The 26,118-nt window shown below is 24.7% G+C and overlaps 1 protein-coding gene across 3 annotated transcripts in view; it reads right to left on the bottom strand.

The window, feature by feature from the left end:
* LOC129612871 (protein SCAI) overlaps positions 1 to 25,564 on the bottom strand; it is a 39,740-nt gene extending 14,176 nt beyond the window's left edge. For 2 of the 3 annotated variants that reach the window (XM_055526676.1, XM_055526677.1), the window contains exons 1-2: positions 25,017 to 25,562; positions 1,993 to 2,113 (exon numbers count right to left, since the gene is read on the bottom strand). In XM_055526676.1, coding sequence (XP_055382651.1) covers positions 1,993 to 2,090 — 98 coding nt within the window. In that variant the 5' untranslated portion in view covers positions 2,091 to 2,113; positions 25,017 to 25,562. Of the gene's footprint in view, positions 1 to 1,992; positions 2,114 to 25,016 lie in introns of all 3 variants that reach the window. The other variant, XM_055526678.1, reaches the window with a different exon arrangement.
* Positions 25,565 to 26,118: the final 554 nt, after the last annotated feature.

Below are 26,118 nucleotides of genomic sequence, written 5' to 3'. Positions count from 1 at the left end.
ATAATAATGTTTAACTTTTTAATTACAATTAAGGATGATGAAAAAACAACAAGAAAAAAAAAAAACAATTTTTAATGAATTTAGATCTATTGTGATTAAATTTTAATTTTGAAAATTTTAAAAAATAAAAATTGAAATTTCAAACATAGCTACTTTAATTTCCAATTTTTTAAATTTTAATTTGAATCTTTGAAAACCAATTAATTTTTTTTTTTTTTGTTTTTTGTTATTTGGTGCAAGGTGTGTATTATTATAGGGTTAAGAAGTAGGATTTCAAATTGTTTTTTATTAATTATTATTAAAATTAAAATTATTATTATTTATTAATCAAAATTAATTCAATTTCATTTTAAAATTGATTGAAATTTTTCGAAATTTTAACTTGACAATTACTATATAGTAATCAAATACAGTATTTGAGTATGTCAAAATTAAAATGTCAAAATTTTTATTATTTATTTTTACAATAGGAGGCGTTCAAGTTGTTAATTAATTTTGCAACAATAAGCGTCTACTATATTAATTTATTCTTGACAACAATAAGCGCCTTCTAAAAATTAATAAACTTATTAAATTAAAAAATTAATTCGAAATATAAAGGAGATCAAATTTTTTATAAAATGCTATAAAAAATTTAATTTTTTCCCCCAAAAAATTTTTGATTAAATTTCGTTTCCTCTTAAAATAGTTAAAATTTTAATTTTTAATTTCCATTCACATATAGAAAATTACAATCGTGTACACATAAATAAATGCAACAGATACTTATATGTAGCTACTTTATTGTTAAAAAAAAATCAATTCTAAAATATTAATCAATCAATCTCATTCATTATCCATTTGTGAGTAAATCCATTTCAATTCTGATGATTTTTGAATTAATTTTATTAACAATATCACTTTATTCTCTTTTTGAATTGCTCATATATCTAGATTTTTTTATTTATTTTTTCAATTTAACTTTTGATTTGAATGAAAAAATAAAAATTCAATTAAAATCAAATGAAAGGGATTTTATAATCAAGTGAAATAATTTCGAATTTCAATTTATGTTGGTAGACTTAAAGTTGGTAATAATTGACAAAAATTTATATCAATTTTAACAGTTTTAAAAATTTTAAATTGTTTTAAGATTTATTTATGAGTTTGGATGATTTTAGAATTGTACGTCACCTGTTAGAATCGTATGTCACCGTTAACGAATAATTTCAAAGAACACTTTTATAATGAAAATAAAATGGTAAGTGAAATTAAACCAATGTTGTAAAGTAAGTTGTATAGCTTTGCATATAGAGTGCATCCATTTAAAATTGAGCAATAAGTCGATATTTTTCGACGTATTACGAAAATTTACCAAAATATTTTCCCTAATTAGACACCTATTTTTTCAAAATTTTCTTCAGAATATTTTCAAAATTTTCTTCAGTTATATCCGATAATATTGTATTTATTGTGTTACTCCAATTGTTTTAAAATCTAATAATAAAGAGCACAAGATGTACTAATATAATTTTGCCATTACGCAACAGATGTCGGTAATAATTTTCAGTTTTCTAAATCTAAATCAGTTTGTTTTCATTTTTCAATTAAAAATTTATTTATAATAATAATTTTAATTAAATAATAATCATTTGCAATTTTGCAAATTATATGTTAATTACAAATGTATAAATAAAATTGATGTAATAATGAAAGTATGAGGTTAATGAGTGAAAAGTGAAATATTAATGTAAAATATAAATATGTAAGTATGTATATATAATATATAAAATATGTATAAAATATGTATAAGTATGTAAATATTTAAGTTAATATTATTATGTAAACAGTAAACATTAAAAATATAATCAAAATATTTTATTAGTTAAAAATTAATATAATATAATTTAACCACAATATTTAATAAATATATATGTACATTATTATGTTAATATATTATATAAATTATATATATGTATATACATATTTATATATGTATACTAAAAAATTTACCTTAAACCATTAAAAAGTTGTTTAGATTTTTCAAGCAAATGACAGAATTCTAAAACAATTTTTCTATCTTGCTCTTCGGTTGACTCCATTTTAACCATATCGTCAAACTTCTTCTAAAAACCTTTATATTAAAAATAAAAGAAAAAAAAATTAATCTATTAAAAAATAATTTTAATTTTTATAGTTAAATAATATTATGTATTTTTAAAAATTCAATTTAAATAAACTTTAAAGTAAAAGTATGTTACTTAAAAACAAACTGCCCGCATTATTTCATGAAAACAGTTTCAGTAAAAGTGTACTTAGTTAGAGAGGGGAGGCGTCAACCTCACCGTTCAGTGCCATCCAGCACTAGGCAGGTAGAAAGCTCATCGGCATCTCTCCTCCATACATCCGTTCTTCTAAATCTATTGAAGTCGGCTGAAAAAGTTCAGCAGATCCCCCATAGCCTCTCCCGAGAGCTTCTCAAATACGTCGAACCGATATCCTTCCGAAAAACGTTTCCACCTCCGCATCAGAGCGATATACTCACTTAGCCCATAATGCACATTCTCCACCACCCCCAATGACTTGGCATCCCCGCAGATATCCGATAAGGAAATACCCAACCTCTGAGACATCTTTCACAATAAATGAAAAATTGGACAAAAAACTTGAAATGTTTTAGTGGTACAGTGTGACTTCTAGTGGTAGAGGTACTGTATTTTATTTTCCATATAGAACCCATCAGTTCTTCTTCAGAAGTTTATATATTTAAAATGATTTCGGAAAATTTATATCGACTGTATTATTGCATTATAGAGCTCAAAGTATATTTTATTATTTCTCAAAAAATCTTAGATGAAAACTAACATTTTATTATTTTATTGAGAATTTAATATATTTGTACAATTAACAAATATAATTAGTTCATGTAAGATCCGCCATATTCAAAAATATTAAACTAATAGGCGACTTCTTCTTACTAGGCCTTACAGACCATGAAGGTCCTGAGCCTGACTTATCATTTTTTTCCATCCGCCGCGGTCCTGGGCGGCTCTCCTCTAATTGGAGACACGAAGTTTTTCCAAATCCGCCGAAGTTTCGTCTCTTCAACGAAAATGCGGCCTAATAGGCGACTTAATGGTAATTAAAAGCAGACTTTTATTTTGTATTAGTAAGGACTTAATTTTATATGACTTTAATTAAACACAAAATTTTTACTTTTATTATTTTATTAAAATATAAAATATTTTAAAATTCTATTCGTGTAAACAATTTTAAAAAAAAAATTGTAAAAGTGTAAAGAATTGTATAAGAAAAAAAAAGAACACGAAATTTTTTTTTCTTTTCAATATTTAAAATATTGCCAACAATAATTTTTAAAATTTTTTTCTTTAATAATATTTCTGCTTAACCATGATCTAAATAAAATCATTTTAAAATAAAAAAAAAACAATATGTAATTTTTTTTTATTATTTTAATTATTTTTGTACATGAATTTACACGGAAGAAAACACATTGTTTCTATATACAATTTTATAATAATATGCAATGCCATGTACTTATTTTAGATGTACACACTCAAAGAAATTATACAGTTAATTTTAACAGAAATGCTACACGCTTAAAATATAAGAAAAGCCCACATAAACACAATGATATGAAACACGATCTATTTTAAAAACTACAATTTATAATTTATTTAAAATAAATTTGTATAATTTTAAGCTTTTACTTTTATAATTTTAAATAATTCAGTTGAATAATTTTTCAGGAGTCATGTTTTTTATAACAGTATCGAATTTTATTCACAATTACCGCAATTAATCTACGCTAATTTCCCACAATATTGATTTATTACAATAAATTTCAACAAAAATTTCTTTGAGTGTAAAAAATTTTTGTACTAAATTAATTCAAATGAAATATTTTAATATTATACGTCACCATATCAAATATATGTAGGTACTCATATTTATATGAAAGTATGAATATACAAATTAATTAGTGATTTAAGCTTTTATGAATTTTAAATAATTTACACGCACTGTATATACATATATATACATACTATTATTTAAAGTTAATTAAAGATTAAAGAATAACAAATAATGAATAAAATCATATGTTTTTGTTTATAACATTCGTGTACACAAATATACCAACTACTACTCATTATAATGTTATATATGTAGCAAAGATTATTATGGTTTCTGTTTTTACCGGCATTTGTTTTATAATCAATAATTAAAATCATAACAGGAATTTATTTATTGTGTGCTACATTTTATTTTAAAAACTATAATGCATTAATATGCAAATTTTTATGATGATTGTACACGTACTCTTGGAGTTATTAAATATATTTACTATATACTCCATTTGTAACACTAAGAAATAAATGTCTGCGATATAGATATGAGACGGTTAATATATATATTATGTTTTTGATCAGGATGGAGTTCAGAGTCGATAAATCAAAATTACGTTGTGTTGAGCCAACCAAATTTTCACAAATTATAGTATTCTTTTAAAATTTGTTATAGTACAAAACATATTTAACTCGGGTTCGATTGAAATGACGCCTCGAGTAAGTGCTATATCAGCAGGACTAATAATTCCAAAAAATTTATTTGTGGCTGTATTAGTTCTTGCAATGACTGACATAAAACTTCCAATATAATTTGATCATATCACCGAAGCTATAAAGTCTATAATTTTGAAATTTAACATAAAGAATTGTTAGTTGAATTCTTGTTACTCGGGGCACTATACTAGATAAATTGGATCCTGGTAGAAGAAATTTAAAAAAAAACTGTCATATACTTTCGTTGTTTTTTTGAACAAATTCTAGGGCTAACATTCTATTAAAACGTTACCGTTTCTAGTAAAACGTAGATAATATTCATACGGCTATATCAACGGGCTGGATCTATCTTTTTTCGTTTTTCTTATAATTTTGTGTTAGTAGGACTTTTCGAAAAAATATATTTGTTTTTGAAGAATAATAAATAATTACTAATAATAATTAAATATTTAATTTTTTTTATTATTTATGAATTTTATTGTCACTAGCACTAATTTGAAATATTTTTTTTTCACACATTTTACAAAACAACTTGCACAACCCGTATAAGTTTTAAATCTGCCATAACTCACATGAATTATAAAGACAATGAAGAAGAATTTTTTAATTCTCTTAAAAACATTAGTCATACATAATTGGAAGAAAATGATGTTTTTCAAATATTATATATAATATCGTAAGTACTCTGAATCAGATGATAAATTATTAAATACAAGTAGAAATAAATTGATCATCATCGTCTTCTACGTAATAATAAACTTCTATAAATATAGAGTAAATATATAAAATACTTAATAAATTGTCAAATAGCTTTTAAGTAAAATTAATTCAATTGGAATTTATTTGATATTTTTAATGTTTAAGAATCTTATACCCGCCAATCTGTACATATGCGTATGTAATGTATCTTTACCTATACGTCTCATAGAAATTTGAGCGATTTTACTACACATATGTAGATCGATATTACGAATAAGCAAGAGTAACGTGGTTAGTTCCTTGAAGCAGCTCTTCGATTGCTATAACCATCCCATGTTCAGCAGGTCATCACTAAACGTTCGACAATATACCTAAGACATAAACCTCTCTAATACAGCTAGCTCTTTTCACAAACCTAACTATTTCATAGAATTCATGCTTGCTCAGACCCACCCGTTGTGTTTGATATCATCTAGAGCCGCCCACTAGTAGAAATAGTGAAAAAGGGTCTCATTCTATTATCCATCTTTCGGCAGTTGCGAAAAAGAAATTGTATGGAAAGACAATTTTAGCCTAGTTGCATGCTTCTACAAATTAAATTTTTTTTCAGTTCGGCTATGTTCTCACGGCACATTGCCAAAAACACTCACGATTTCCTACTGTAGTATTTTAGTAAAATTTTCTTTAAAGTTCGGTTTCTATCTACGGTCAGCGTAAATATTCGTTTTAACAATTTTATAGAAACCAAAGCCCGTTTCGCCCCAGAAATTTTCATGAATAATCATGATAAATGGATTAAAATATAATGTAAAATTTTGATAAATTATATAAAATAATGACATATAAGACGGACAAGATTTATCACATTTTTGGAATTTCATTAATTAATCTAAGTAAAAATTTTTAGTACACTCAAAAATTTTAGTACTAAAAAAATATTTTATTATCATATGTTAGTAGAACATTTCTAAATCTTTATTTTAAAATTGCTGCTCACATATTTCATAGGAAAACCGAGAAAATTTATATTTACATGAAAATCTTTAAATAGAAATTATATTAATGCTTTAATATAATTACATACATACTACCTATATGTATATGTATATAAATTACAACATAAATATAAAAAAAAATCTGATGTGGTCAGCACATAACCGACCGCATTGTGTATTGTCTAGTTAAATGAAAGTGTTACAGAATATTATAAAAATGTCTGTTAAATACTTCGTTCCAATTTTTAGGACATTAGTAAGCTTATAGTTAACATACTTAGAAAAATGTAAATTTGGCTCTTAGTAGAGTTTTGCTTTGTGCTACCCGAATTCCCTGAAATGCTCGCCAGTTAGTTTCGGTAACAACCAGAACTCAAATATCAAATTTCAAGAAATTCCATAAATTTGTTCTGTGGATATGGTGAAAAATGTAAAATCGGCCCGCAAATCAGTTCTCGAGCCCTGATCTTTCCAAAAAAGTTATATGTTCATTGGTTTAATATGAGGAATTCATATATTAAATTTCAATGAAATCGGTTGATTATTTCTCTTTATATACACAAAAGTGTATGTTTGGCCCGTAGTAAACGTCTAGTTGCCGATGCCTGATCTTTCCAGAAAATTTACATGTTCATTGTTTTAATACGAGGAATTCATGTATTAAATTTCAATGAAATCGGTTGATTATTTCTCTTTATATACACAAAAATGTATATTTGGCCCGTAGTAAACGCCCAGTTGCTGATGCCTGATTTCTTCCAAAAGTTAGGAATTTTTGCGTATGATCGAGCAAAGCTTATATATGAAATTTCAAGTAAATCGGTTGAATACTTTCTTCAAAATGGTGAGAAATGTAAAATCGGCCCGCTAAAAAGTGCAGTTCCCGAGGCCTGATATATACCAAAAGTTGATCGATCCGTGCCATGGTGGAAACAAACTTACATATAAAATTTCATCAAAATCGGTTCAGCCGAACTTGAGATACACGCGTGCAAGTTATATATCCTCTTCCAGTATAGACAAAATTTCAATACTAGTTAAGCGATACCTTTTATCTTCTTTATTTTGCTTTTTCTAATGATATATCGCATTTCAATATAACTCAAAATATACTTTTTGTTTTTCTCGTTTTGTTTTTTTTTTATTATTTAAATCACACATGTTGGCTTAAGCCGTCGTACTAAGAGTTATGTTACATAACTAATAAAAATAGAATCTAATATTACAAACATTTAGTATAGTTTTTTTTGTTTCTTGTATAAAATTTATGCATTGAAATTATCGCTTAATAAACTATTTCGTGTGAAAATATTTCTAAAAAAAATAAAAATCTAATAATTTCGTGTGAAAATATTTCTAAAAAAATAAAAATCTAAAAAATAATTCTTTTCAGCAAATTGGTTTCCTAATGTAAAATAAAAAAAGAAAAAAGTAAAAACAAATTTTGTTTTTAAATATTTTTTGTAAAAGCAAGGAAAAATTATAACTTGGTTTTAATTTTTCCTTTCTTAAAAATAGGGAGTCGAAAATTGATTGTCAAAGAATTAAGTTTGAATAAAAAAGTTTTTTATTAAGCGAGAGAAAAAAAAGGAATATTAAATATTAATTGAAAAAGTGGATATATAATTAAATTAAGTTTTATGTTTTTGTAATAATTAAAAAAAAAGAAATTAATAAATAAAAATAAAAAAAAAAAATATAACAATTAATATTAAAATTGTTTTAATTAATCGAAGAAAAAGGAAATTAATTAATAAAAGGTAACAGGAACTTTTTTGTGATTTGTTAAAATAACAAATAATACAAAAGTGGCGCAGTCGGTAGGATACCGACACTGCTCCATATAATAAAACAAAAATAACAAATCGAAATACAGTTAAAAATAAAAAATAAAAAAATAAAAAACAGTTCGCGAAAACAATATTTTATTAACTTTGGAAAAAAAAAATAAATAAAATAAATAAGTAGTGAATTACAAAAAACTGTATTCGAGTTATTATCATTATTATAAAAAGTGAACAGTGTTACTTTCAAGTATTTATCGGTAAAAAGAAATAAATAACCTGTTACTTATACTTAATGAGCGATTCTGATTTAGACGGAATTGTATTAACTCTTCAAAATATAAAAATACAAAATAATAATCATAAAATGGTACTCTCAGGCTTTACCTTAAGTGATGTGGTAAGGGAAGCCAGAAGTGTCCCAGAATTCACTGGTACTGGACACTACGAGGTATCCAGTTTCATCAACGAAGTGGAGTCTTTAACAGCGATGTTAACCGACGCAGAACACGAAAAATATGTACTGAGGATATTGCTCGGAAAAATCCAAGGGCAAGCGGCGATATCCATTAGGAGACTCAACGAGGCAACATGGGAACAAATAAAAGCACAGCTCATCAAATCATTTGGGGTACAAGAAACATACCTAAAATTGAAAGAAGAAGCAGAGAAAGTCCAATTCCGAACGGTAAGCCAAATTTATCACGATCTTAGTAATATATTAGACAAACTAAATTATAAGTACCAATTAGATACTCTAAAACCTATTGATTACAAACCGACGTGTAATGAAAGTAGTATATTGGAGAAATTCCTTTCAAAAATAAATAGGAATGACTCTATTTATTTAAGAACAAAAAATGTTAAAAGCTTGGAAGAAGCTTATAACGAATTATTACAAACCGGAATTACGGTTAGTCGTAATAATTCCAGTGTAAATGCTAGGTCAACTCGTTCCAATAGCAATTTTCAAAATAGTAATTACAGTCGCGGTAACAATTATAACAATAATAATAATTTTCATAATAATAGTAACAGCTTTCAAAATAATAACCGCGATAGATATAACAATTATGATTGCCATGGTTATCGCAGCCAATTCTCTAATAATAATAATAACGACCGTGGTAATCGTAGCCAAAATAATAGAAATTTTTTTTCAAATAATAACCAAATTAATAGAAATTTTTTTTCGAATAATAGCCGAAATTCTCAAAATTTTTTTCCAAATGACACAAATACAAATAGAAATACTAATTTTGATAATAATAGAGCGCGAAATAGTAATCGAAATTATGAACCAATGGAGGTCGATTATAATGCAACCAACCACAATAATAACTCAAGCCGACGTAATAATAATACGGAAAACTCGCGTAACATAGAAAATTTTCGAACTTCACGCCTCACCACCAATTACCCATAGCAGAACTTACCATAGAAAATATGAAAATTAATTGTCTTATAGATACTGGTGCTGCTACGTCAATAATAAATCCAAATATTTTTCCAAACAAAATTAGGAACAAAAGAAAACAACATTAACAAAAGAAAGATTAAAACTAAAATAATTAAAAAAAAAAAGGAAATCAAAATGCATTAAATTAAAAGTTCAAGAAAATGCTGTGGGATTAAATATTAACCAATTACCAACCACATCAAGAAAAAGTGATGTCCAGGAGGACATCAAGCTTAAGGAGGGGGGAGTTATATATCCTCTTCCAGTATAGACAAAATTTCAATACTAGTTAAGCGATACCTTTTATCTTCTTTATTTTGCTTTTTCTAATGATATATCGCATTTCAATATAACTCAAAATATACTTTTTGTTTTTCTCGTTTTGTTTTTTTTTTATTATTTAAATCACACATGTTGGCTTAAGCCGTCGTACTAAGAGTTATGTTACATAACTAATAAAAATAGAATCTAATATTACAAACATTTAGTATAGTTTTTTTTGTTTCTTGTATAAAATTTATGCATTGAAATTATCGCTTAATAAACTATTTCGTGTGAAAATATTTCTAAAAAAAATAAAAATCTAATAATTTCGTGTGAAAATATTTCTAAAAAAATAAAAATCTAAAAAATAATTCTTTTCAGCAAATTGGTTTCCTAATGTAAAATAAAAAAAGAAAAAAGTAAAAACAAATTTTGTTTTTAAATATTTTTTGTAAAAGCAAGGAAAAATTATAACTTGGTTTTAATTTTTCCTTTCTTAAAAATAGGGAGTCGAAAATTGATTGTCAAAGAATTAAGTTTGAATAAAAAAGTTTTTTATTAAGCGAGAGAAAAAAAAGGAATATTAAATATTAATTGAAAAAGTGGATATATAATTAAATTAAGTTTTATGTTTTTGTAATAATTAAAAAAAAAGAAATTAATAAATAAAAATAAAAAAAAAAAATATAACAATTAATATTAAAATTGTTTTAATTAATCGAAGAAAAAGGAAATTAATTAATAAAAGGTAACAGGAACTTTTTTGTGATTTGTTAAAATAACAAATAATACAAAAGTTGCACACACAGACCGACAGACCGACAGACCGACAGACCGACAGACCGACAGGTTGCTAAAAATAGTTTATTTACACTTCCCTACTATGGAGAAGTACGTTCCCACCGAAAACTCGATATGCAAAATTTGTTGCCATCACATAACCTACCTATTGTTTACACAATACGGTCGGTAATAATCTTTATATTCTATCATTCACTCTTCCTTAATAAAATATTTTAAAATAACACAGGATCACAACATTATAATGCGCCTTATATATGTACAAAATTACTTCATATATATATACGTTTGTATGTGTATGTGTTTTTTTCGTAAAACAGTGATTTGTTTTTAAAAATATTAAGGTTAAACAAACGTTCATTTTTCTCTACTATACTATTATATAGTTTTTTTTTTCTCATTAAATTTAAGTAAAAGAAAATAAATTTGTTTTTGCTTGTTGTGGCTTATATACCAGAAAGTACAACATAATTGGTAACATTAACCAAAAAAAAAAAATTTTTTTTTTCATAGTTAAAATTCAAAATATTCAGAAGCATAAAAATTACCTATACATTTATAATAAAACACACAAACAAAACAAAAAATATGAGAAAATAAGAAAAAATGCAAAGTACTGTGAAAAAGTAATTACCACCTGACTACACTCTCTATTTAATTTAACTTGGTGTTTTGTTTTCTTCTTATTCTTATTTTTATTATTATTTTTGATTACATATGGATTTATGCATAAAAATTAAAATTATATTTAAATATTATGTTCATTTAAAAATAAATAATAAATCCCGTGACTAAAAATAAACATGAAAATTATGCTTGTTGTTGTTGTTGTTGTTGCTGTCGTCGTCGTCACTTTTTTTGACTTTATATTTTTGTTCCCAACTTTTGAATTCATTTTTGTTTTTTTTTTTTGTATAATAATATTTTTTTGATTTTATATATTTAATTTATGTATATCATACGAAAACTACAATATATATTTATATTTATTTTTTTATTAATGAAATATATATATACACACACAATATATATAAAAGAACGGAAGTACGTACATAAAAAGAACAGTACACATCAACAAAAAAAACCACAAAACAAAAACAAAAGAACATAGCACACAAAAAAAAAAATATTTAAGTAAGAAAAGAATAAAAAAAAAAACAAACAAAATTCTTACTAATAAATACCTACTATGAAATATAATATTTTTATAACGGTAAATATATATATATGTAATTATATGCACATATATACGATATTTATGCTTAACGGTAAAATTGGCAAGTACTACCGAATACCGACTGATTTACTTTACTCTTCTTTTCTTTTCTTCTTTCTCATATTATTGTACATGATTATTCATTAGTATGACATGTCAACAGAAATGGTAAAAATATCGACCGCGTAACTATATACTCGTATTACAAATGTACATTGAAAATTTGTAAATTATTTGAAAGAAAACAAAACCCTTAATTGCCAATAATTTTAGGATCTATTCTTAATATGTACTAATATACTTTAAAAATGCATTAATTAGATATTATTTAATACGCATTTCAGCTTATGTGTTGTAATTGCTAAATATTTTAGGAATATTATAGTGATTTTTGAACGCATCAAATTTAAAATTTGGAATGTCTCTTCAAAATTATTATGTTGTATGTTATAAAATTTAAGTGTTAATTAAAATTAATTTATGAATAAAATTAAAAAATGCAAAAAAAATATAAAAGTGAAATCTTCTTTGTATCAGCAGGAACAATTATTTTGAATTTTAATTTTGTAACAATAATTTTGGATTAATTATAATTAAGCCTTTTTTGCGTATAGAAATATTGTGTAATATTCTCTTTTGCCGGCCTTATTGCTTGGAGTACGGGCTAAATCCTTCCGGTAATATCTTATTTGCAAATCCCTTGACATTTTACCAAAATGTAGCTCGACAGCACGGCTTAATTTATTTATCAATATAATTTTAATTGCTGAATGTCTATATTACTTTTACAACATGTTCAATATTTATGGGATGTTTGAGAAACACGAAGAAAATATTTTCAGTTTTCTTCATTTGCGAAATATCACTTGCCTTCAATTTATTTCTGTCTATATTTTGAGGTATTTTTATAAAACACATCAAGTGTAGGTGATCTGCTTTAAATTAATATTAATATTAAAAAAATCAATCAATTTTAGACTGAATTGATTATACACAAATCTATTTTGTATGTTAAACCTTAATCGTTTCAAATAATTTGTGCCGTACACAGCTTTATTAAGGACTAATTTGTTCACAATTTTTTAAAAGTTTTACTATCCCTGACATATACAATAATTTCATATAAAATGAAAGCAAGTATAAAAAAAAAAATTATAATGTGGTATAAACGACGACAATAAGCTAATGACGACAAAAGTTAGGCAAAAGCAGAAAAAAAAAAACGCTTTTACTGATTATCTGATAAGCTTTTTTTATTTCATATTTTTTTTCTTTTTTTTCTTTCTCATTATTTTGTTTTTTTTTTTTATGTTTTTCTGTGATTTCTTTTTTTATATTTTTTTTTGTTTTGTTTTTGTGAACTGAAAGCATTGAACCCTAGACGAAATCAAATCATAAACACCCTAGTCATCATACACCCACTGATTTTTAACGTGTTTTTTTTTCATTATTCTTCCTTTTTTTTTTATTTAGAATTTTTTTTTTATTATAAAAAATATGCATAATATATAATATAATACATTAGTAATGAAATATACTTATAATATAATAACAAATAGCATTAATAATAATAAAAAAAGAAAAAAAAACTTGTATAATATCGTAAATCAAATTGACACCTGAATTATGACAATAGTTGAATTGCCGTTTATGCATAATATTGAAAAGTGTTGCAAAATATAAAATAAGTGTGAGAAATCAAAACTATCAAACACTATCAAAAAATTTAAAATTTGTAGCTATCCCCAATAATGCACCTGCCGTTTTACTGGAATTTACACTGAGTATTGAATTAGAGCTTTGATTACAACAAATTGTTAGGCTTAAAGCAAATATTATTAATAAATTCGTTTCCAAAACTTTATACTACTTACATTTAACCTTAAAACTATAAATAAAATACTCAACTAACTTGTTATGTAATACAAGTTTGATAATGTTCTCTATTAATTAAATTGATACTATTCTCTATTAAATACTATTTTTTATTTAAAATTAATATCGTGAAAAATATTAATAAAAAGTAACGCGATCAGATAAAATAAAATTCTCTCACAATTTTGAACTAATATTAGAATACACAATAACATATAATAAGTGGCCATTGTTTAGTAAATAATTTACTGTGAAATTATAGAACTTATTCCATAAAAAAGTTGTTGTATACTACAAAATAACTAATTTTTAATTATTCAATTAATTAGTCATATTAAAATTAATCTTATTAAGGTCGAAATTCAAACACTCGAAACAATCAACTCTAAAAGCTCATAATGAATATAACAATTTTCTTTTAAGCAATTCACTTTAAATTTGCACAGCATTGATTCCAAAATTTTTCTCTACACCATTGCAATTCGACACTTTGGCTATATTAAAGATTATATAATATCAAGAACTGAACTAATAAAAGCTAAATTCAAAATTGTGATGATTTCGGTATTAATACAAAGTATATGTATAATTTTAATTTGTCTGAATTGTGTATAACAGTTCAAGTTTACTATGTATAACAGTTTAAGTTTATTATTTTAAAATCATGAAAACTCCTGTAAGAGCTCACAAACTTTTTTCTAAACTTTTTGCATTCACAAATTTCAGAGAAGAATATGAATTCTGGTATAATAATTGTTATAACAACAAAATTTTCAATTGTTTTCACTATTATACACAATTCTAATAATTAACCTCCTTAATTTCCTCAAAATTTCTAATCTAGAAATATACCATCTAGTCTTTACAAAATATTTAAACGTCAATAATTTTCATTCAATAGCCTATTAGGACCCCTTTCTACTTAGTAACAGTACTTATCTCAATACAAATGCATAATTTTAATATTAACATTCACTAAAAATATTGACTAAGTATAACACTATATACATACATATAAATTTAAAAAAGCACGTATAATTACTTTCATATTCAAATTTAGAATATTTTTTCATATATAATCTTTTCCAATCTTAATTTCAAAAAAAAAAAATCAACAAAAAAAAAAGGAAATATACTTGTTGCCAAATCATTATATTAATATTTATTTGTCCTTTTTGTGTACATATATGTATGTACACACATATTATATTATGGTACATTTGTATACAAAAAAAATTCTACACATCATTCATATTTCGTCCTTATAAAATTCAGAAAAAAAAGAACACAAAAATAAATATGTGCAACAAACAAAATATTTTAAGTTTGTCAATTATAAAATTTCAAATGTATGAATGTATATAATTTTGTGCATCATAAAGAATAAGAGCAGAAAAAGAGAAAAAAAAAATACAAAATAAATTGAAGATTTTTTAAACAGGTCACTCTTCTTCTCAAAACGAAAATAGAGAAAGAAAATACAAAAAAATACAGAAATATTGTGTATAACATTTTAATAACTTGTATATAACATTTTTATATTTTACAATCTTAATTTATACCTTTTATAATATGGTATATATACCTTTACATACTTAAATATATGGAAATTATATACAATATTATATATCCATATTTATAATTACTCATCATTTTTCCGGTTCAGGCAATAATTACATGATATACATACAATATTCCTGCTCTAAATTCAACGTAAAATATAATTAAACGTAAAAGCTTACGTACGTACATGTGTAAATTGCGGCCAAAGGATTTAAGAGAATAAATGTGGAGAAATGAATCAGAAATGCAAAATGGTATAATAAAAGAAGAAACATGAATAAGTATTTAATGTAATAAATATAAAAAATTTATTTGTTTTTGACCGCCATTTTAACTCTGTGACATAATCATATGATTTTCAAATTTCACATAATCATATAACTTTCTTTATGTCACTTCAAAACCAATTCTTACATAATATATTTGTATCACCTGATGTAAGAAAATAGTTGAATAATGTGAGAGAGAAATAGTTGAGTGACATATTTTTCTCAATTTTGTGCTGTCATAATATTTCTTGAACGATCTGCTCTTCATCCGTTATAATATGTATTATACAGAATTTCTTATACATATTTGACAATTGATATTCCTAATATCACATTATCAAGTACACAATCCAATTTAATTTTTGTGTTTATCGAAATAAAACGTAAAGGATGGACAAAATCTTTGCATAAAATCAAAAAAGCAAATTTTCTAAGTGTGATAAATAAAATTACACAAAAATCGACAAAATATGGATTTGAGCATTCACAAATGAATAATATACTATAAAAACAAAAACCGAAGAAAACAATAACAAAATCTAAAAATAACTGTACATTTTTATATTTTGACATTTAATATAATAATTTTTATGATTATTTGTTATTTCTATTATATATGTTTATAATAATATATAATTTGTTTGTATTTTTTTTTTGTTTGAATAATTTGTATAGATAAATACGGGGAGGTGTCGGCAAGGGTCAGTTATTCATTCCATTTTACTATTCACAATATTAAATAATTGTGATTGTCTAAACTAAATTATGATTGGTAACGTTTTTATATTGTACTTAATGTATAGGTACAATATTTCACGTGAAACATGAAAACTTAAGTATACATGTAAGTATGTATGTTAAAATATATGTGTTATAATAATGTGTATGTACACTTAATCTAGACATATCGCATGTATGTACATATAAATCTAAATAGAAATAGAAGAAAACGAATTATAATTCTATAGAAAATTATTCAAAGTATTTTAAAATTGAAAATAATTTTTCTTACGATAAAAAAAAAAGCTTGGAGGTTATCGTCCATGTAAAAAAGAACTTTTATTTTAAATGCATACATACATAGTTATCAGGGATATTGATAAGTTTTAAGTTTCGGCCATCATTTGAATTAATTTAAAATTTTCCGATTAGATGACAGATTTACTAATATAAATGTAAACTGTGGCTACAAGAAAAACCTACATAAGTCGAACTTTACACTTCTTCTTGTTAAATTCACTGATTCTAAATTAATTCTGAAATTATGGCTAAAAATGCATTAAAAATTATAAATCTTTTAATTTAAATTAAAGTTCTTTGTAGTTTTTCACCTTTAATTTGCTGAAATTCGATTAACACAATATCCCTCACATGGTTTTAAAATTGATAAAGTAAAATTTGCGGAGTAAATTATCACAAATCGCTCATTTTTTGCTTAAAATTTAAAATTTTTGGTTTTGTCAAGTGTCTGTTTAAAACTAATGATTTCTTCGGGTCTATTAATCACATTCAACATTGCTAAATTTATATTCACCACACTATATAATTTTAAAATTAATTTTAGTTTTTCAGTCGTGTGTATAGTTACGTCACTGTAGGAGGTATAATTGTTATTATACAATATTATTGTTTACACCTCATTATACAACACGCACATACACACTTGCAATTACTTGTAATATGTATTATACCTAATTGTGACTGACTAATTTTAATATGCTTACAAAATTTAAATTATATTGTGTGATATTTATTAAAGGTATACAAAAGTACTTACATATAGAAATGTAGATGTTCGTAATTTAGTAACTTCTTGTACTGATTTATTAATATTACATTTCTATTATTTAATAATAATAAGAGCTTCCAGAGAAAAAGAATACAGAGCAATAGTTGAAATCGAATTATTTTAGGACAATTCAATACCTAGATCTCCTTTAAACTGAAATCTTAATATTATCAAAAATTTATGAGAAATATAAAAAAAAAACCCAGATACTCCAGTCTCATAACAAAGACTAACTCAAAGTATTAAGGCTGGCAGGAATGTGAAGTGAAGGGAATCGGGAGTCTTCTCAAAATTTTTAACAATTTAATGCAAACACAAATTTTAATGCGTGATTAAAGCGAAAAGGGGTATATTACTTAATATTTACGGTGCAAATTTTGTTCGTATACGAACTTATACGAACAGATTTTGCACCGTGTGAATTTGAACTACTAGAATTATTGTTGCTACATTTCTATTACTAAAAATAAATTACTATCAACATTTTTAATTTTCTGAAAATTTAGCTATACGAAGTAATTCAGTTCATGTTTTAAAGAAATTTATGATCCGTACGAGCTTAAATAACTCAATGTGCTAGAATAATGTTCCTATACATAAAATTTAATAACCTAAAAATGTTATACACAATATTTTTATATACTACATTGTAATGCAACGTAACACTAACTGATTCTTATACCTTAATCACGTAATGTTATACTCATACACACTATTTATTTAAAAATATACTTACATAATTTTTATTATGGCTTTTCAAAGTAAATTATTGACATTATGTTCACAGTATAACAGATAAATTGATTTACATTTATTATTCTCGTGAAATATGATATACGACTCACGAATTACATAGTCTTATATTATATAAGTTTGAATAATTTTATATTGAAAGGTTTCTGGTTTGTAAAACTCTTTATGCCATATATGACATCATATGAAATGAATTGATTTATTTTTTATTATATGCATACTGTATTTATATATACATAAAATGCATATACATAATTTTAAAATATTTTTAATGTCAAAAAATTTGCATACAATATAGGGGTTATTTCATCATCATCATTATTATCATTATCGTCATAATCATCATCATTATTTTATAAACATTAAAATGATGAATAAATTTTTGTAAAACCTATTGTTTTTATTTTAATATGCGTTATTAATATATATATAATTATATGCATATGTTTAAGTAAAATATAAAAACATCAGAATATTGGGAAAAAAATATCAAAGGTCTTCCTGTAATTTATGTATGAGGGACAAAAGAACAAACAATAAAATTATTTTTATTAATTATTATAAAGGCAAAAATGATTATTAACTAAACTGTTATACATATATAATAACATTATTTTAATAGATCTATACACAAATAATAAGTTACAAAAATTGCTCACAAGGTTCTTTAAACCTAAAATTATAAACTATGTTGATTCTTTTAATGAATATTAACTTTATGAACCTATTAAGTGAATCTGAGTGCATTAAATGACTGTTATGACTGGCATATATTTTAGTATACAATATAAAATTAATAAATATGTACTATTGTTTTATATTACAAAATTATTTTAAATTTTGGAAATTTTTATATTAATTTCTATAACATAATTTGTTTTGAATTAAAAAATTTATTGTATTAAAAACACAAACTTTTTTAAAATTCCCTTAAAACCCCGAAAAATAAAGCAGCATAAGCAAAATTACTATATAACAAAGTGGTCGGTTAAATTCGAGAACTCAGTCGTCGTCAGTGAAGTTTGTTAAACAACCGTAAATTTATTTGTTTTTGTTTTCTTTATCAAATTTTTAAAATAGTTTTGCTCTTAAAAGACAATAAATTTCAAATACCTGTTAACATAGCTTTCAAACATCTAAATATTGCCCATTTTAATAATTTAAAACTTTTTCTATATTCGCCTCACAAAGCCTTGAATTATTGTCTATCAAAATAAGCAAAATTTCTGATTTCGAAGCTCAAAGAAACACTGATACTCTAAGATATACTCATTATGCCTTCCTATCAAACCATAGTATTCTATTATTATATTAACTCCTAAAAATATGCAAATAAAAAATGGAAATTATAATATTAAAAAAGTACATGTGTATATGGCTACAATATAAAAAATAGAATATAAATTTAAACAAAAAATGTGTTTTCAATCTTCTTAAAGGAAATTGTGCTGCTTTATAAACTGAAAATTGTAGTTTGATCGCCTAATTTACTCACTAATGCGATCATTCTTGCATTCTTTAATTCAAATTTAAAGGAAACTACGGAGCAATGTCATAAATAAATTTGTAAATTCTATATTTAGATTACAAATAATATTGTGAATACTTTTACATTTTCAATAAATTTTAATTATAATTTAATTTTTTTTTTGTCATATTACATACACATATATGTACATACACATATTATAATTGTGTTATTTTTATTTATACATACATATATAGATTTTGTATTCAAATTGAAAACAATAGTTGGGTATAACATAACTGCAGTCATAAAGACTATGCGTCTATTGAAAATAAATATTAAAAGAATGAAAATAAATGAAGAGACACCATTCATATTTATAACAAAAATTCCCAATGAGACAATTTATATTAAAATAATTTAAAAAGAAATAAAATAAAAACAAAATTATAATGAAAAAAACCTTATTAAAATACTGAAAAAAAAATTATTTATTTATTTAAAATAAACTCAATTTATGTAGTGTGAATAAAAATTGCCATATAAAATCAATGCATATTTTGCTATTGTGAATTAAAAAATTAAATTAAAAGACTATAAAAGTAAATAGAAAAGTAAACTAACTAAATAAGCCTAAATAATAACATAAAAACCACATACAGATTAAATTAATTTGTATAACAGAAAAGTAATGAGCAGTAAACAAATTTTTCACCTTACTCTCATGTAAATGTGGCGAAATGACTTAAGGTTAATCAACATATTAGATGTATCGGGCGCTCATGTTAAAATGGAGTACACAAAATTCTCGTGCACTGCTATATTTATTAGGCGCACATCTCTTTACTGCATTATCTATAGCAAGGATCCCGATATATATATATCAATTTTCTAGTGCCAAATTGGGGAAGCCTCACACAAACTGCCCGCTGATAATTCAAGGGTTTAGAAGATAAAAGTTTGATGTTTTAAAATTTTTTTGCTATTTTTGTATTAATACTAGCGAACATCGGCTTTCTCTGGCACTTCATAATAAGTACCTTATGGATTTTAATAATCATCAGTGAGTTTCAGTAATAAATTTAAGAATTTATTACAAAATTGATACGAAAACAAAATTTTCATGAGTTTATCTATTACAAACAGGTATAAAAAATCCTGATGTTTTCCATACAACTGTTTTGATCAATCCCGGAATTGGAAACTATACCGGTATTTACTAATAAATGCATATTGATTCAATACTTTACCAATCGATCTATCAAATTATATAAAAAATGATGCACTGAAAGCAATGATGTAAAATTTAATACGTTTTAAAATATCAAAATGTTATACGAGTACTTTCTCTAAAAAAAATTTAAAAGTAAAATTATATACGACATACGTCATTCGACGGGTAGTTTTTTTTTTTTTTGATGTTGCCACAATTTTTTTGCCATTTTGACTGTGGGTTCTTATACGTCATATTGAAATCAATTCATTTTATAGATTTGGTTGGAATAAATAAATAAGAGATTTTTAATTATACACATCTGTACTTACATCATCATAATAAACTTGTCTGCATTTGAAATCTCGAAAAGAAACAATGAAAATGTAAAAAAAATAAAAACTGAGCTCGCACTAAAAGCGCACGTGAATATTATAGAAAAGAATATACGATTGATTTGACATTTTATCTATAAAAAAAAAATTTATTTCATCCTTTATTTTAATTTTTCTCTTTTTGTCTATTTATATAATGTTTATATCAATATTAATTCCATTTATTTATATAACACAACAATAGGCCTAAAATGAATAACTTCATAAATGTATTCTACTCAATTCGTCATAAAAGAATGAAAACAAACGAATTCTGACAACAATAACAACTTATTCACAAAGTAGACCCCTTCTTCAGTATTCTATCTTGTCGTGGTGAATAATCTTGAAAACGATGTCTAAAAATACTACAACTTAGTGCGGTCTTGCAGATTCAACCATGCCAACAAGTTCGAAAGTGTGACCTGGAAACTAAGAGAATAATCTGGGTATTGACTAGTTGTTATACAGACTATCGCGAAGGAAGTCGCTCTCCAGTTTACCTCAGGGAAAATTTTGACCTTACTACATTATGCTCGACTCAGTGTAGCAGACTCTCCTTTCTCTAGCTGCTCTGGCACCAAACATAAATAAAGAAATAAAAGAAAGGAAGAAACAAAAAAAAAACAGAAGAACGAGAGAACCCTGTCATAGTTCTCGTATTTTGACAGCGTTCACTGGCCAAATAGAAAAGAATAGAAGTGCAAGGGAAATGGTGACTATCGTCTATGAGGCCTCTTTCACTGAGAAGAACAAAAACACTGATGCAGAGGATAGTCGGACCAGACCATCCACATCCGCGCAAGGCACATGGGTGCAGGGAGCAAAGTGCACTCCGAGGTGCACTACGAGTTGAGGAGGAGAAAGCCTTACTACTCGCCACCATTTGGGACAACCTGGAGATCTGGATGATCCACGGAGACGAGAACTGAGTGGAGCAGGTATTAGAAGCCATTTTCTCCGACAGGGAAATCACTCGACGATGCCAAGAAGTTAACCGAAGAAAAGAGTTCCTCACAACCGAAGGAATAGCAATTATACAACAAAATTTACGTTTTTATACTGTCACAATTAGTATTTCTGTATATGTTTCAATTTTATTGATGTTCTTGTACGAAATTTCATTGGAAATTTTATTTGCGTATGTGCAGTGTATATTTATTTGGTTTGGATAATATTATACCATGTGTAATATTTTATATTATGGTTTTTACTTTACTTTGTTTTTGTTTTTTTTTTTACTTGCTTCTTCGTCTTCTTATACCTTTAATGTCTAGTGGATTTTGGTTATTTAAGGGTTGGGGTTACTATTGCGCCTGTATAATTTTTTTTTTTTACTTTTATTTTGTGATTCTTACATTTTTTGTTTTTTTTTTTTTTAATTTTGTGTTGTGTTATTTTTTATATTTAAAACTAACCAAATATATATAAATATTATGTATGCGTGCCTACTATACATTTATTTACACATATATGATTGTAAATTTACATACATTCATACATATATTAAAAATTCTGGATATGATAAATAAAATTGGTATATTTATAATACAAATCGGCATACTTTTAGGATTCTCCACTGAAAATATAGTTTTCAATTGAAGGTTAATGCAAGATTGCAGAATAAATTATTAAAATATGTAGAGTATAATAATTATGATTACTAGAAACGCAAAAATTACCATTAAAAGAATCATTTCCAATAATATTATAATTGCGACTCCTAGAGTTATGCAAATAGTAAAAAAACAACCGTGTATTGATTTATTTTCTCATTAGCCAATGCTGACTCAATTATACTGTACACATTGCGAACCCATGCTGGTGCGAAATCTGTCATGATGAAGAGACGCTAGACATTTTTTGTGGATGTTTACTCTGCTATCTATAGGAAGAAGTGACTTATGCATTTAAACAATTCCACGTTACTGAGACTTCGACTGTATTGAACTTGACTATGCGAATAGATTCTCATAATAACCATATTTCTAGCGAAAGTCTTATAATTACCAGCGGTTGACTGGCGGGCTTGAAATTTAATATAATATAGTCGTTTATAATTATAAATTATTTATAGGTGTAAAAAATACACTCTTCTATAAATACGTATATGCAACTTTAATTTTTGGTACACTCTGTTACAACACATTATGCATACACTAATCTGCACATAGACATTTTTTTTATATACAAAATAATTTTTAATCTTACACTTAGCTATATATCCTTTGGCAATTACATTAATATTTGTATAGCGTAGCAAGAGGGGAGAAAAATTTTTCGATATTTTCACCAAAAAAGAAAAATATAAAGTAACAGTAATATAAAACAAAAATTTTTTTTTAAAATGGGAATATAGAAATAAAAAAAATATGTATATCATTGTAAAGGTGAATTAAAAAATTATTTCGAGGGGTTTCAAAGGAAATAATATATACGGTATACAAGCTAGGTAGTTGAGGCAGAGTGAGTGGTAAAAATAAAGTGAAGAAAAATGTGCATACACTAAAATTTTCTTTTCTAGTAAGTTTTGTTTTTTTTTTTCCAAAAAGGGTGATTCCATGAACAATACTCATTCATCATCAATTCATACACACGAAAATATTGTTATAATATATACATAGGTATGTACATTTGTACGATATGGGATATAATCCATATGTATTGTATATTCATTCATATATACATGCATATGGATGTGTGCGTCTGCATATTGCATGTAAACCGATTTGTAAATGATGTTCTAGAAATACAAAAATGTACCATACCACATGAATTTTTATGAAGTAAAATTTGTAAAATTTTGTAAGTACATATATGAACTAGTCTCGGTTTACATTTTTTTTTTTCTTATTTACATTCTTACATAAACATATATTTAAATTTTAAATCTCAACCTCATTTTTGACGCAAAAATAAATTTTTTTTTTGTTTCTTTATAAATTTTTATGCCTTGGGTAGCAAACAATATACAAGCATTTGAAGTATATTGTTTTTTGAACTACTCTGGAATGCTTCGAAATTGTTATCGGGACCCAGTTCTGCTTATATATATATATGAACGTATTTGAAAATTTAAGAAGAAATTGCATTATAATAAATGTTTTATTAAAATTCTCTTTTTACAAGCCCAAGCCCAGCTACATGACAAAAGTTATGTTAGAAAGTTATCGACTTATTTTTTTTTTCTAGTTTTGCATGTTGGTCTAGTGGTACAGGTGACTAGCGTGACTCAGACCTGACAGCGACCCCGGACGGCGTTTTTTTACCGTTTTGACGATTTTGTTGACCTGATATTTGCGAAAATATGAGGTCAACAAAATCACTAGGGCCATTCTGTATAGTCTTGGCACTTTTGATTTATAGATAATGCATATCCAGCCATGTTCGCCTCCCCCAACGAGAGCAATCTTACTCTGCAGATTCGGAGATACTCGCAAAAGTAATGGAAAAGAGTCGTTTTTTTACCAATCTCCCACCAGCTGCGATATAAAGGATTGAAAGAAAGACCCTGCATGGCCTCGTGTTGACCCACTGGGGTATGTCCTATATTAACCTAAACCATATTAAGCATGTCCTCTCGCGATGATGAAATGAGTGTTATAAGTTTCATTACGTTCGTACTAGTATTGGATATCAAGTTATATAATACTGAATGTAATTTTTTACTAGTGACCTAACCCCGCAGGGTTTGTAATCGAGACCCTACGATCAAAAAACCGGTACGATAAATACTGCAACATACGGTTTAGATGATGAATTAGCTATACTTTAAATTTTAGATTATAAGGGCTATTTCTATGTTATACTGGCTTTATTTTCGAATAAAAATAAATGTATAACAAATTAAATTACTCAACATATAACTTGCTAAACTGTTATATTTTGAAATATTATTAATTTTTAAGAAAATTATTAAATTTTATACTTACATAATTGTTGTATATTAATTTCTATTTTTCCTATTTTATTGTTACAGTTTTTCTTCTTTTTATTGTTATATTCGTTATATGTATAGGTATAAACCAAAAAGAATTTGTTTTTTTTTTTTATATTCTATATATAAGTATATATAATATTTTTTTTTATTTTAATACTTTGGATGTGGTGTGTATGTTGTTGGGTGGTTTGTTATGATTTTCTTCTCGCCACTTTTAAAAATTTTTAAAGTTTTTATTTAATCATTCATTTATTTATTTTTTAATTTTTTTATATATATTATATGAATATTAAAATATTTTTTGTTATATAATTTTATTATATTTATATAGAAATTATAATTTTGAAATTATTGTATTTATTTTTACACATTTTTATATTTTTTGTCTTTATTTTATTTAATATTTAATTTTATTTACTATTTAATTTTAAACTATTTTAATTTTTTTTTATTTTTAATAATTTTTAAATTTAATATTTTTTTTGTGTTATTTTTTTTTTTATTTTTATATATCAAGATTTTATTTCCATTGCATAGAAAGAAACATCACAGTTTTTTTTTATAATATTTTATTTTAATTTATTATTTTTTATTTTTCATTGAAATTTTTATTTAATAATTATTTATTTAATTTAATTTAATTTTTATTATCTGGAATTCTTTTTGCATTTTGTTTTTTTGTGAATATAAATCACCAAGCCTTTTATTTAATAAAGAAAAAAAAAATATAAATTGTGATGATTAAAATTATACCATGTATGTTTGTATATTAATTTAAAATAATAATTATTTTTGTTAAAATAATTAATATTATAAAAAATTTAATTAAATAAAATTTAATAAATACTTTCTAAATTTTTTATTATAATACAAAATTTTATTAATATTCAATTATATAATCGTAAAAATGTTTACACCTTGTAGCTTTTAATTATTATTGTATTAAAATTATATTTATATTATTTAATTAATTATTAAATTATATTTTAAATTTAGGAATTTAAATTTTATAATTAAGAAGTTTGAGTTGTTAAATTTTAAACTATTTTAAGTACTTAAATTTCTTAAGTGTTCAATATAAGAAATTTTTATTT

Source organism: Condylostylus longicornis, unplaced genomic scaffold, assembly GCF_029603195.1.
Source record: "Condylostylus longicornis isolate FDR11 unplaced genomic scaffold, ASM2960319v2 ptg000077l, whole genome shotgun sequence".
NCBI lineage: Eukaryota > Metazoa > Arthropoda > Insecta > Diptera > Dolichopodidae > Condylostylus > Condylostylus longicornis.
Note: the sequence above shows the minus strand (reverse complement) of the source record. Positions and strands in the feature narration are given on the sequence as shown.